At 49.4% G+C, this 12107-nt stretch overlaps 1 protein-coding gene across 6 annotated transcripts in view; it reads right to left on the bottom strand.

Moving 5' to 3' along the window:
• LOC116458278 (chromatin remodeling regulator CECR2) overlaps positions 1-5258 on the bottom strand; it is a 191869-nt gene extending 186611 nt beyond the window's left edge. For all 6 annotated transcript variants that reach the window (XM_032137853.2, XM_032137854.2, XM_058431010.1 and 3 more), the window contains exon 1: positions 4794-5258. In XM_032137853.2, the coding sequence (XP_031993744.1) occupies positions 4794-4919 (126 nt within the window). In that variant the 5' untranslated portion in view covers positions 4920-5258. The remainder of the gene's footprint in view (positions 1-4793) is intronic.
• Between the last annotated feature and the right edge of the window lie 6849 nt (positions 5259-12107).

Below are 12107 nucleotides of genomic sequence, written 5' to 3'. Positions count from 1 at the left end.
ATGCTGCTACTATACAAACTATTCAAATAATTCTACATGACCATTTTGCAATAGCCACCTACAGACACCAATGCAGCCCCATATCCATCATGATTACTGAAAATCATTCTGTCCTCTCTTACCTTACTCAAGTGAGACACTGTATTTACTGTACAGGGCATTTGGCTAGGGGGAAAACAGTAGTAAATCTTGGAGAGGTCAATTAACCTTTCTTCTTTTCTTGAATCAGAACAAAACTTAGCCAACCTAAGCCACTAGAATGTTAAACAATTATAAAATACTTGATTTAACTCAAGTGGTATAAAATTGCTGGTTCTGAAATATTAACAGATAATCTTCTGAGGCAAAGGAGGCCAGGTAAGAGCTTCTTCGGTAAATCTCCAAGTTCCATGTTAATCACAAAGTAGGGGCTTAATGATATCAACTACTGAATTCAGTGTCATTCATCTGTTTATATCAACTACTGAATTCAGTGTCATTCATCTGTTTATATCAACTACTGAATTCAGTGTCATTCATTTGTTTTCCAGCTATACCTCAATCTTATCTGAAAAGTAAAAACATCTAACCTACAGAACAATTATACCAGGGGCATATTTAGGAATTTCTAAGTTTGTTAACAGTGAATCACTTTTATCCCTGAGTGGAAGGATACAATGTTAACAGTTAACTTTTATTCCTGATTGGTGACTATGGGTGGTTTTAATTTTTACCTATATTTTATGATAATTTTCAGGTTTATGTAATTTTTTGTAGTATTTTTACAACTAGGAATTTTGAACTGAGATAAGGCATTACTATTATAGACTTGACAGGTTTCTTGTCTAAAACTAAGAATCAAGTATGTTGACTCTTCTAAAGCAATCCTGTATATTCAAGGTTGATTAACAGAGTAAAAAGTTTTTTTATAATACAAAAATTAGCAGGGTGTGCTGGTGCGCGCCTGTAGTCCCAGCTACTCCGGAGGCTGAGGCGGGAGAATCACCTGAACCTGGGAAGTGGAGGTTGCAGTGAGCCGAGGTCGCGCCATTGCACTCCAGCCTGGGCGACGGAGTGAGACTCCATTTCAAAAAAAAAAAATTTTTTTTTATTTAATACATACAAAAATAAAAATATCCACGTTTTTGGGACTGTTTTCTAAGTGGAAGGTCTTAATCTCCTGGAGAAGTGGGGCATGAATCCTGCCAGCCCTTCACCTGTCTTAGAGATTGCTTCACTTTAGATAAATGGAAGCAGAGTCCTTGAGGACTTTTCCTCGAGGACTCTGCTTCCTAAATTTTCTATAAATCCATCAGTTCAGCCTGGTGAGATCTTTCCCACAGGTGAAAACTGGTTTCCTGAAATAACTGATATCCAACTTCTACTACTTGCTATTATTTATCATTTTTACCTTTTAAAGTTGCAGAAAATTAAGACTATAGGGCCCTTCCACATGGCCTAACAGGTATGGCTCAGCATTTGAATTTTTTATTTTTTAATTAATATATTTGTTTTGAGACGGAGTCTCGCCCTGTCACCCAGGCTGGAGTGCAATGGCACAATCTCGGCTCACTGCCACCTCCACCTACAGGGTTCAAGCAATCATCCTGCCTCAGCCTACGGATGTAACTGGGATTACAGGAGCGCGTCACCATGCCTGGCTAATTTTTTATATTTTTAGTAGAAACGGGGTTTCATCATGTTAGCCAGTCTGGTCTCGAACTCCTGACTTCAGGTGATCGGCCCACCTCGGCCTCCCAAAGTGCTGCGATTACAGGCGTGAGCCACGGCACCCAGCTGCTTTTTATTTTTAAAGGGTCTTCCACTGCATCATAAAGTCTAACCAAGGGATTGTTTTTCAAACTGTCAGGTCAATAAACTATTAGGTTAAAATAAAATCACCTTGGAAAAATAAAATAATTTATGTATACTTAGAGAATCAGAATTGACAGTGTTTCCAGTAAGTTCTGCACTGTCAACGGGTCAAATGTGTAAGAAGTCTAAAAATATATATATATATGTATATATATATAGATGTTTTATATATACACACACACACACGTTGTTTCACTCTTGTTGCCCAGGCTGGAGTGCAATGGCATGATCTCGGCTCACTGCAACCTCCACCTCCCGGGTTCAAGCCATTCTCCTGCCTCAGCCTCCCAAGTAGCTGGGATTACAGGCGCCCACCACCACACCCAGATAATTTTGTATTTTTAGTAGAGACAGGGTTTCACCATGTTGCTCAAGCTGGTCTCGAACTCCAGACCTCAGGTGTTTCGCCCTCCTCAGCCTCCCAAAGTGCTGGGATTACAGGGGTGAGCCACCGCGCCGAGAAAATACATTCTTATATCTTAATTTTTTAATCTGACATATAATCATTTCCAATAAAATTCTAATTTTTGATAACTACTAAAAAGCTTAAGTCAAAATTTCCATTAGCCATATCAAAACATACCTGAGATGGATTAGACAAGAACTGCAGGTGAGAAAAGTCACTTTGACTTTGTTATCCATTGACTGAACATCTCCGAATAAAAACGAGTGCGGATAGTTCTTGAAACCTGCATGTTTGAAGCCAAATATTCATTTCTGTTGCATGTATTTCAAACAGCATGTATTTTAGCCCGAAAAAAGTGTCATTTCCAAGAAACACAGGAGTCAAGAGAGGGCAGTCATATCAAATAGCCTTGATTATTCACCATGTAAACTACAGTGATTTTCCATGTTATACATATAAATTTGATCTCTTTAATCAGTTTACATCTCCTTTAGGAATTAAAACAGCTAATTCTCAGAAACCACAAGTTTATTTCTTATAACAGAAGGCAAGTTATTTACAGGTTACTGTAAATATGCTGCGAGTACTTAAGGCAAAATGAGTTACCTCTAGTTTTTCATCAACAAAATGGGAATACATGGATTTTGAGACATGAAGTTTTTCCAACAATATTTTTAAGATGGGTCTTTAAACTCTGAACTCGTAATCCCAGCACCACCTCAACTTTATCTCGCAAGGAAGAAAAGGGGCTAGGTGCAAGTATACCCGCACCCAAGATGGCCCTGTCACAGGCGGCACCTCCCACCACAGCCACCATTTTGACTGCAGGATATAATTAAACTACTCACGATTTTGTACCAACAGAAAGAAAACACAGGACATCAGAGTAACTGAGAAACATCCCTTGACCTTTAGGATTCCCAACTCTTTAGCTTCCGTGGCTCTGTTTCTCTTCTTTCGTCAATATTAACAGTTGTCTCAAGAAAATTTTCATTAATAAAATTATGCTTGCTACATTCATGTTCAAACTTTGAAAACAAACGCTGTCGCGCCGCGTAAAATGCCCAAGTTATTACCTCTTCCTAAAAAGTGGTGAAGCCCACATTTCCTCACATTGTTTTAATCAGCTTAAGGGACTAAGAATCGCCAAAAATCAGTGAGTGGCCCTAGACTATCTGTCCACATTCCTCTTCATTCTCCCATCCCCAACCCTTTTGATCTTTTTATTTTCCTGATTTCATTAACTGCGACAAGACCAAGTTCCCACACTTCATTCATAGAAGAAGCAACTGATATTTCAGCAAACACGACTGAATCTAAAAATAAAGGTGAGGCAAAGAGCTCTGGAATAAACGAGTTAAAATCAACCCGAAAATGGCACAAAGTAAGATCCGTGGGGCTGGGGAGGCAACAACGATTTGCTCTTCCAAAAGAGTGGCTCTAATTTTGATTACTGCGTCGGCGAACCCATCCGCAGAACAGAAAACAAAAATTGACCAACGCAGTTGCCATTCACCTTTGTCCAAAGGCAAAAGGTGAAAAGTCACGACACATATTGCCATAGAAGAGAAGACAATTCAACCTGCCAACCAATTGACTATTTCTCAGCTCCTTCCAAAAATAAAAATAAAAATAGGAAAAAGGGGGCTGCCGCTGGGCTGGCCGATGCCTGGCCGCCGTGTGCGCAGCGCTCCGCACGCTCCCGCCACCCGCCGCGCTCCAGGACCCTCGGGTTTCGGCCCAGTTATCACAAAGCCCCGGGCTGGAAAACACCTCTGGCCTGGCCAGAATGGCCAGCCCGTCCTCCGCGCTCGCCCGGGGGGATAATGGTGGCGAGATCAACTCCAAGGGCTCCCGAGCCCCGCGATAAAGAGGCTGGATATTACGGGAGGAAAGACGTTGTGGAAGAATAACGGAGTCCCAAACTTTCCTTCCACACCTCCAGATCCCCGCGCCCAGGCCCGGTCCCCACCGGCCCGAAGTTGGCCGGAGCGCCTCCCGGGAGCTTGGGGCCTCCGGGAGCCCCCGCCACGCGCCCGCCCGCCACAGCGGGCCTAGCCCTCCCCGCCGGCCGCGGCCGACTCCCGCCCGGGTCCGAGTTAATCCCGCGCATGCCCCCCCTCCCTCCGCGCCCGGCCCCGCCGGAGCAGCTGGCTCGCGCCTCAATGGCACCGGGCGGCGAGCGCGCGCAGCCCTCGCGCCCACACTCAGCCCCAACCCACCGGAGAAGTCCCGGGAGGGTCGCCGGGTCCCGCTCCCGCTCCCACAAAAGCACGGGCCCGCCCCGCCCTCGCGGCGCCTGCTCCTCCACCCCAGGAGCCGGCGTCCCCGGCCCGACGCCCCTCGGCACCTGGGGCAGAGCCCGGGGGCCCCCGCCCGCCCTCCTGCCCTTTTGCGCCCTCCTCCTGGCCCCCGACTCCCGGCCGAAGTCCCTCGGGCCCCGGCCCCTCTGCGCGACGGCCCGGGACGCCCCGCGCGGGGCAGGGGGAGCAGGGGGCGCAGCGCGCAGCCTCCCGCCCGCGCGGCCACTCACCTCGATCTCGAAGTCGGGCAGGCGGAACGCGGTGCGAAAGAGCGAGCAGAAGTGCGCGATGGCCGGGACCTCCCACCAGGAGCGGAGCTCGCCCAGCCCGGCCGCGCCGCCCTCCTCCGGGCACATCTCCCCGCCGCGGCACAGGCGGCGGCCCCTCGCTGCCCGCGCTCTGCCCGCCGACCTGGGACTCCCGCCGCGGCAGCGCCGCAGCCTCCGCGCGGTCCTCGGCGGGGGCGGCGGGGCGCTCCTCCCGCTGCTGCCGCCGCTCGGCGAGTGCAGGAGCCGAGGGCGGGCGCCGGGCGGGGGGCGGCGGCGCGGGGGCCCGAGCTACTGAGGCGGCTGCGGCTGCCCGCGGGGTCCGCGCGCTCGCCCCATCCTGCGGCTGCGGCGGCGGCCGCCCCCAGTCCCCTACAATATAATCGAGTCCCCCCCGGGGAAACAGATGGGCTAGGGGCGGAGGGGCCGGACGCGGGGCCTGGGGGAGGGGCCGCCCACGAGGAGGGGGCGGGGCTGCCCGCGCCACAACAACAACCCCCGCCCCCGCCCGGACAGCTGCACCGCCAGGGAGGGGGAGGGGCGGGGCGCGCGCCCCTGGGCCCAGATCCGCTGGACCTAGGGGACGCAGGCCGCCCCCGCGAGAACTCTCACGCGGCGCCCTCCGCCCTCCAGGGCTTTGGGACTGGGGAGTTGAAGCGCTTTCCCGAGGGAGGACGGCCAGGAGCTCTCCCACCCCCACTTGGCCTGAGTGGTCGCGTCCTTTTAAAGGGCCCGCGGGGTGGTGCTTTCGGTCGGGCTAGATACAGAAACATGCACGTGTGGGAGTTCAGTTATCATTGATGCCCAGGGCAGAGCCGGAGCAGGAGCGGGCTGTCCACCCTAAAAATATGAAGCCTAGAGAAGTGAAGTGCTTTCCACCTGTTTCTTAACGCTTTTACTCCAGCAGAGAACGGCGCCCAAGGAGCTCTGAAGTGGCTTTTTTCTCCGAGGGAAGAAGGCGGTGGGGCTGATTGAGCTGGAACGAAGTAGGATGGAGGCCGGAGAGCGGCAGGAAGGGTGGGGTAGGGGGAGGCACCAATCAGCAGCCAAGCGGGAAGAGCGATCCCCTACCCCAGGGAATGGACACGTGTGACCGCCCCGGAGAAGACGGGCTCGGAGCCCTGCTACTGCCCGGCCGCTGAAAGAGCTGCCTGGAAGAGTGCGCACAATGTGCTTGGAAGGCTGGGGGATGGGGCAGAGGAGACCGGGAAGCCGAGGAGTGTGCTCGGAGGGGAGGAGACCCGCACGCCCCGGCGGAGGGATTGAATGTGCTGCGGCCGAAGGGTGTTGAGGTGTGTGGTTTAGAAATGCTAACTGCTGTAGCGCGGTGGAGTACTGCTAAATCCTAAGAAAAAAATCACCCCAGAAACAGGCTAGAAGTTTGGAAAAACTCCATTGAATGCTCAGATATTTGTATTGGTCGTTGCACTTGCATCCTGCTGGTCTCAGAGGGCCGCCTCTGAGTTCGGTGGTCCACCTCTCAGATAGGAAACACTGCTCCTGGCGCGTCCGCCAAATTAATCAACTATTTATTGAGTGACAGGCACAATCACAAAGTGTACGAGGGTTAAACTCAAAGATCCTCTTCTACATTTAAGCATTGTACAATCTGGAGGTAATTTATATGATAGATTTTGGAATGGGCTGTCTGGATAGTTACCCCTCCACTCTCCCTCACTTTATTATGATAATAACCTGTTGTATTTTTTAAGGCAGCATTCAGAAACTTTTTAAAAAATGGTTAGAGTATATTCACGTGCATCTTCTGTGAATCTAGTAATCTCAAAATACATCATCTTCTAACAAGGGTCTCCTCCGCCCCCCACCACTCTCCTGGCACAGAAAAAAAAAAACCCCAAAGTTCTGCTCTGTCGTTCCCTGGAACTATTTGATGATTTAAAGTGCATCCTCAAATTCTACCATGCTTTTTATTTAATGTTTGGCAAAAATGAGCTCACATGTGACTGCTCCCAAAAAGCCAAGCCTACGTTTGTGTGTGTTGGTGAAGCACAGCTCCCCTGTAGGTATTGCATTAGCAAGGGAGATGGGAGAGGGACACAGGCCACCCCGGAATTGTCACGTAACCTGAACGAGGTGCTTTCTGGACTTGCTTCTCCGTCTTTATTTCCTCACAGTTTGACTTTGCACACTTTTTCCTCTTTGTGTGTGTTGGCCGGGCGCGGTGGCTTACGCCTGTAATCCCAGCGCTTTGGGAGGCCGAGGCGGGTGGTTCACCTTAGGTCAGGAGTTCGAGACCAGCCTGGCCAACATTGTGAAACCTCGTCTCTACTAAAAATACATAAAATTAGCTGGGCTGGTGGCAGGCGCCCGTAGTCCCAGCTACTCGGGAGGCTGCGGCAGGAGAATCGCTTGAACTTCGGAGGCAGAGGTTGCAATGAGCCGAGATCTCGCCATTGCACTCCAGCCTGAGCAGTAAGAGTGAGACTCCGTCTCTAAAAATTAAAAAAAAAAAAGTGTTAATGCGTTTCCCTGCCTTTATCTTTTGTCATCGTTTAAGCTTCTTCCCTGGCCTCTCAGTTGTCACCACTAGCCAGCCTAGTAATATTAGTGCCTAGGATATTAATGACACCAGGAAGCAGAGAGATGAGATGCTTTGGCTACCCTTTAGTACGGTAGTGTGTTTAATGTCGTTTACAAACACCACCCCAGCCCCAATTTAAAGGCTGAGCCATTGTCTTCCTGCCTCCTCCGCCCACTGCCAAGGCCTGGAAATCAACAAGACTATCCGGGAACCGCACGCGCCCCCTGGTGCCGCTCAGACATCCGCCCTGTCTCTCAGGTCTCCTCCTCCCTCCTGCTGCCCTTTCCTTCTGAGGGTCTTCTCTGTTCTGCGGCCCAGCACACCAACTTTAGACCCATTTCCTCCCACCATTCTCTAACTCTGGCTGTCTCTACAGTTTTTTCCCTAGTTCCTCCACCTACCCTGCTACTCTGGCCTCAACTGCCCTCTGGAATGGATCCTGTCCCCAGGAGCTGAGGGGTCTCAAGTGTCTTGGAATGAACTGTAAATCTCAATCTCGAGTTCCCTGAGTTTGGGCTCCAACCAGCGCTTTTCCATTTGGACCTCCTCTGGCCCTGTTAGGATTGATACCCTGAATCTTTGACCCTGCTTTGAACATCTGTGCCACCCCTCCCCTTGGACTTAACTGCCTCAGACCTATTTTCTGGACGAACTTCCAGCCTAACCTCCTAGAATGTAGATTAATGACCCTCTACCAATAGGCTGGCCACTCACCCTTCTTCCCTTCTCCCTTTGATTCGGAGTGCTATTGTACTTCTCCAGTCTGGCGCATTTTTTCACCCTCAAAACACTAGTTGTATCATCTTCCTTAAAAACACACAGCTTGTCGGGGCGGTAGGTGACGCCTGTAATCCCAGCACTCTGGGAGGCCGAGGCAGGCGGATCATGAGGTCAAGAGATCGAGACCATCCTAGCCAACATGGGGAAACCCTGTCTTTACTAAAAATACAAAAAATTAGCTGGGCGTGGTGGCACGCACCTGTAGTCCCAGCTACTCGGGAGGCTGAGGCAGGATGATTGCTTGAACCCGGGAGGCAGAGGTTGCAGTGAGCGGAGATCGTGCCACTGCACTCCAGCCTGGCGACAGAGTGAGACTCGGTCTCAAAAAAAAAAAAAAAGGGAAGAAAGAAAAAACACAGCTCATATTTTCTTCCCCCTTCTCATTCATGCTGTTTTCTGTTTGTGAGCCAGTGCCATTAACTTCAGATAGTATCAAAAGTAGCAAGAAGTAATTCTTTCATATTCTCCGACCCTGAGTTCCATAATCCTCTTTTAATCAAATGTTTTCTATTTAAAAATCCCACAATAATTCGTTTGGTTTTTCTGTCTTGCTTATTCATTAATATTGCAAAAATATTTATATTTCCCATTGCAAAATATAAAGTAATGTTAGCTATGTTGGGATTTATAGCTAACATAGTTCCTGGAGGATAATCTGGGAAATGAACCACCTTTTTATTTTTTTACATATGGGGTCTCCCTTTGTTGTCCGGGCTGCAGTGGAGTGGTGCAGTCATAGCTCACTGCCACCTTACTGAGCAATCCTCCTGCCTCAGCCTCCCAGGTAGCTGGCACTACAGGCCAGGCTAACCACATTTTTTTGTTTGTTTGTTTGTTTGTTTTTCCAAGACAGTCTTGATCTGTCACCCAGCCTGGAGTGCAGTGGTGCCATCTTGGCTCACTGCAAGCTCCACCTCCCGGGTTCACGCCATTCTCCTGCCTCAGCCTCCCGAGTAGCTGGGAATGCAGGCGCCCACCACCACACCTGGCTAATTTTTTTTGTATCTTTAGTAGAGACGGGGTTTCACTGTGTTAGCCAGGCTGGTCTCGATCTCCTGACCTCGTGATCCGCCCGCCTTGGCCTCCCAAAGTGCTAGGATTACAGGCGTGAGCCACTGAGCCTGGCCGAACCACCTTTTTATGACATTGTTTCTTTGGGAAATACACTGTTAGTTCCAAAGGATTAATTTAAAAATATGTGCTCTGCTTTATTATTACTGAACCTTGGAAGAGATGAACAAAGGAAAGCGTGGCTTCTTCATAACCATCGTTAACCAGGACAAGCATCCAAATCTTTTTTTTTCTTTCCTTTTTTTGAGACAGAGTTTCACTCTTGTTGCCCAGGCTGGAGTGCAGTGGCATGATCTTGGCTTACTGCAACCTCCGCCTCCTGGGTTCAAGTGATTCTCCTGCCTCAGCCTCCCGAGTAGCTAGGTTTACAGGCACCCACCACCACGCCTGGCTAATTTTGTATTTTTACTAGAGATAGGGTTTCTTCACGTTGGTCAGGTTGGTCTCGAACTCCCGACCTCAGATGATCCACCCGCCTCGGCCTCTCAAAGTGCTGGGATTACAGGCGTGAGCCACTGTGCCCGGCCAAGCATCAAAATCTAACTGTTCAGCCAGTTTTCTCTCTTTGGAATCATGCTACTTCTCTCTTCTTCTTATTTTTTGTTTTTTTGTTTGTTTTGTTTTTTGTTTTTTGAGACGGAGTCTCCCTCTGTTGCCCAGGCTGGAGTGCAGTGGTGTGATCTCGGCTCACTGCAACCTCTGCCTCCTGGGTTCAGGTGATTCTCCTGTCTCAGCCTACACGTGCGCAGCACCACGCCCAGCTAATTTTTGTATTTTTAGTAGAGATGGGGTTTCACCATATTGGCCAGGCTGGTCTGGAACTCCTGATCTTGTGATCCACCCACTTCGGCCTCCCAAAGTGCTGGGATTACAGCACTTTGTAATCCCAAAGTGAGCAGGGGGTACAAGGCGTGAGCCACTGTGCCCTGCCTCCCTCTGCTATTTAAATTGCTCTTTCTCTACCTTTGTTTGCCAACCTGACCTGGATACCTCTTGTTTCAGTGCCAGAATCAAATTGGACCAGGAGAGTGTAGTATAAACATTATGTTAGCACTTTAGTCAACTGTGTATAACTAAGCCCAAGTATGGCACAAACTCTTTTTTTTTTTTTTTTTTTTTTTGAGACAGAGTCTTGCTCTGTCGCCCAGGCTGGAGTGCAGTGGCGCCATCTCAGCTCACTGCAAGCTCTGCCTCCCAGGTTCACGCCATTCCCCTGCCTCAACCTCCCGAGTAGCTGGGACTACAGGCGCCTGCCACCACGCCCGGCTAATTTTTTGTATTTTTAGTAGAGACGGGGTTTCACCGTGTTAGCCAGGATGGTCTAGATCTCCTGACCTCGTGATCTGCCCGCCTCGGCCTCCCAAAGTGCTGGGATTACAGGTGTGAGCCACCGCGCCCGGAAGTATGGCACAAATTCTTGACACCCCTTCATGAACAGCTCAGCTTTTCTCATTAAGGAGTTGCATTCCATAACTCCCTTTTCCCAAAGAGGGGTATACACCAAGCTAATTTAAAATTTTTAGAAATTAGGCTGGGCATAGTGGTTCACACCTGTAATCCCAACACTTTGAGAGGCTGTAGTGGGTGGATCACTTGAACCCAGGAGTTCAAGACCAATCTGAGCAACATGGCAAAACTTCATCTCTACAAAAAATACAAAATTTAGCCAGGCATGTCAGTACACACTGTAGTCCCAGTTACTCCGGAGGCTGAGGTGGGAGGATTGCTTGAACCCAAGAGGTGAAGGTTGGAGGGAGCTGAGATCATGCTACTTACTGCACTCCAGCCTGAGCAACAGAGCAAGACCCTGCCTCAAAAATAAATAGGCCAGGTGTGGTGGCTCACACCTGTAATTCCAGCATTTTGGGAGGCCAAGGCAAGCAAATCACCTGAGGTCAGGAGTTCGAGCCCAGCCTGGCCAACAAAGTGAAACCCTGTCTCTGCTTAAAATACAAAAATTGGCCTGGCACGGTGGCTCACGCCTGTAATTCTACCACTTTTGGAGGCCAAGGCAGGCGGATCATAAGGTCAGGTGTTCGAGACCGGCCTAGTCTCGATATGGTGAATATCCATGTCTACTAAAAATACAAAAGAATTAGCTGGGCATGGTGGCGGGCACCTGTAGTCCCAGCTACTCAGGAGGCTGAGGCAGGAGAATTGCTTGAACCCAGGAGGCAGAGGTCGCAGTGAGCTAAGATGGTGCCACTGCACTCTAGCCTAGGCAACAGAGCAAGACTCTGTCTCAAAAAAAAAAAAAGTTCTAACTGACAAGTTCTTATTTAAGAACTGCCAAAATTTGGCTTCCACCTGCCTTTCCAGCCTTATCTGCCATCCCACCAGTGACTCCTTCCTCCTGTCAAACTGGGTCACTCACTGGCTGGATCTCCTGGCCACCTCCCTTTCAATCACACCCTGTCAGTTGCCTGGAAAGACTACAACTCAGCCTCTCTGATCATGACCCATTCAAAACTCACTTCATTTTTAAGCTTCCCTAAAATACTTTAGTTTGGGGGTATCTTGCCAGGTCCTCTTTCACAAGAAATTACCGTTTATATGATTCACTTATCAAGCACTTCCTTCTTTCCAATATTTAGTTTGAAGTGTTACTTAAATCTTTTTTTTTTCTTTTCTTTTTGAGATGGAGTCTTGCTCTGTTGCCCAGGCTGGAGTGCAGTGGCTCTATCTCGGCTCACTGCAAGCTCTGCCTCCTGGGTTCAAGTGATTCTTGTGCCTCAGCCTCCCGAGTAGCTGGGACTACAGGCACATGCTACCGCGTCCGGCTGATTTTTGTATTTTTAGTAGAGATGGGGTTTCACCATGTTGGCCAGGCTGGTCTCGAACTCCTGACCTCAGGTGATTCACCCGCCTCAGCCTCTCAAAGTGCT

This window comes from Hylobates moloch, unplaced genomic scaffold (genome assembly GCF_009828535.3).
Source record: "Hylobates moloch isolate HMO894 unplaced genomic scaffold, HMol_V3 SCAFFOLD_19, whole genome shotgun sequence".
NCBI classification, from domain to species: Eukaryota; Metazoa; Chordata; class Mammalia; order Primates; family Hylobatidae; genus Hylobates; species Hylobates moloch.
The sequence above is the reverse complement of the archived record's forward strand: the minus strand, read 5'-3'. Positions and strand labels throughout refer to the sequence as shown.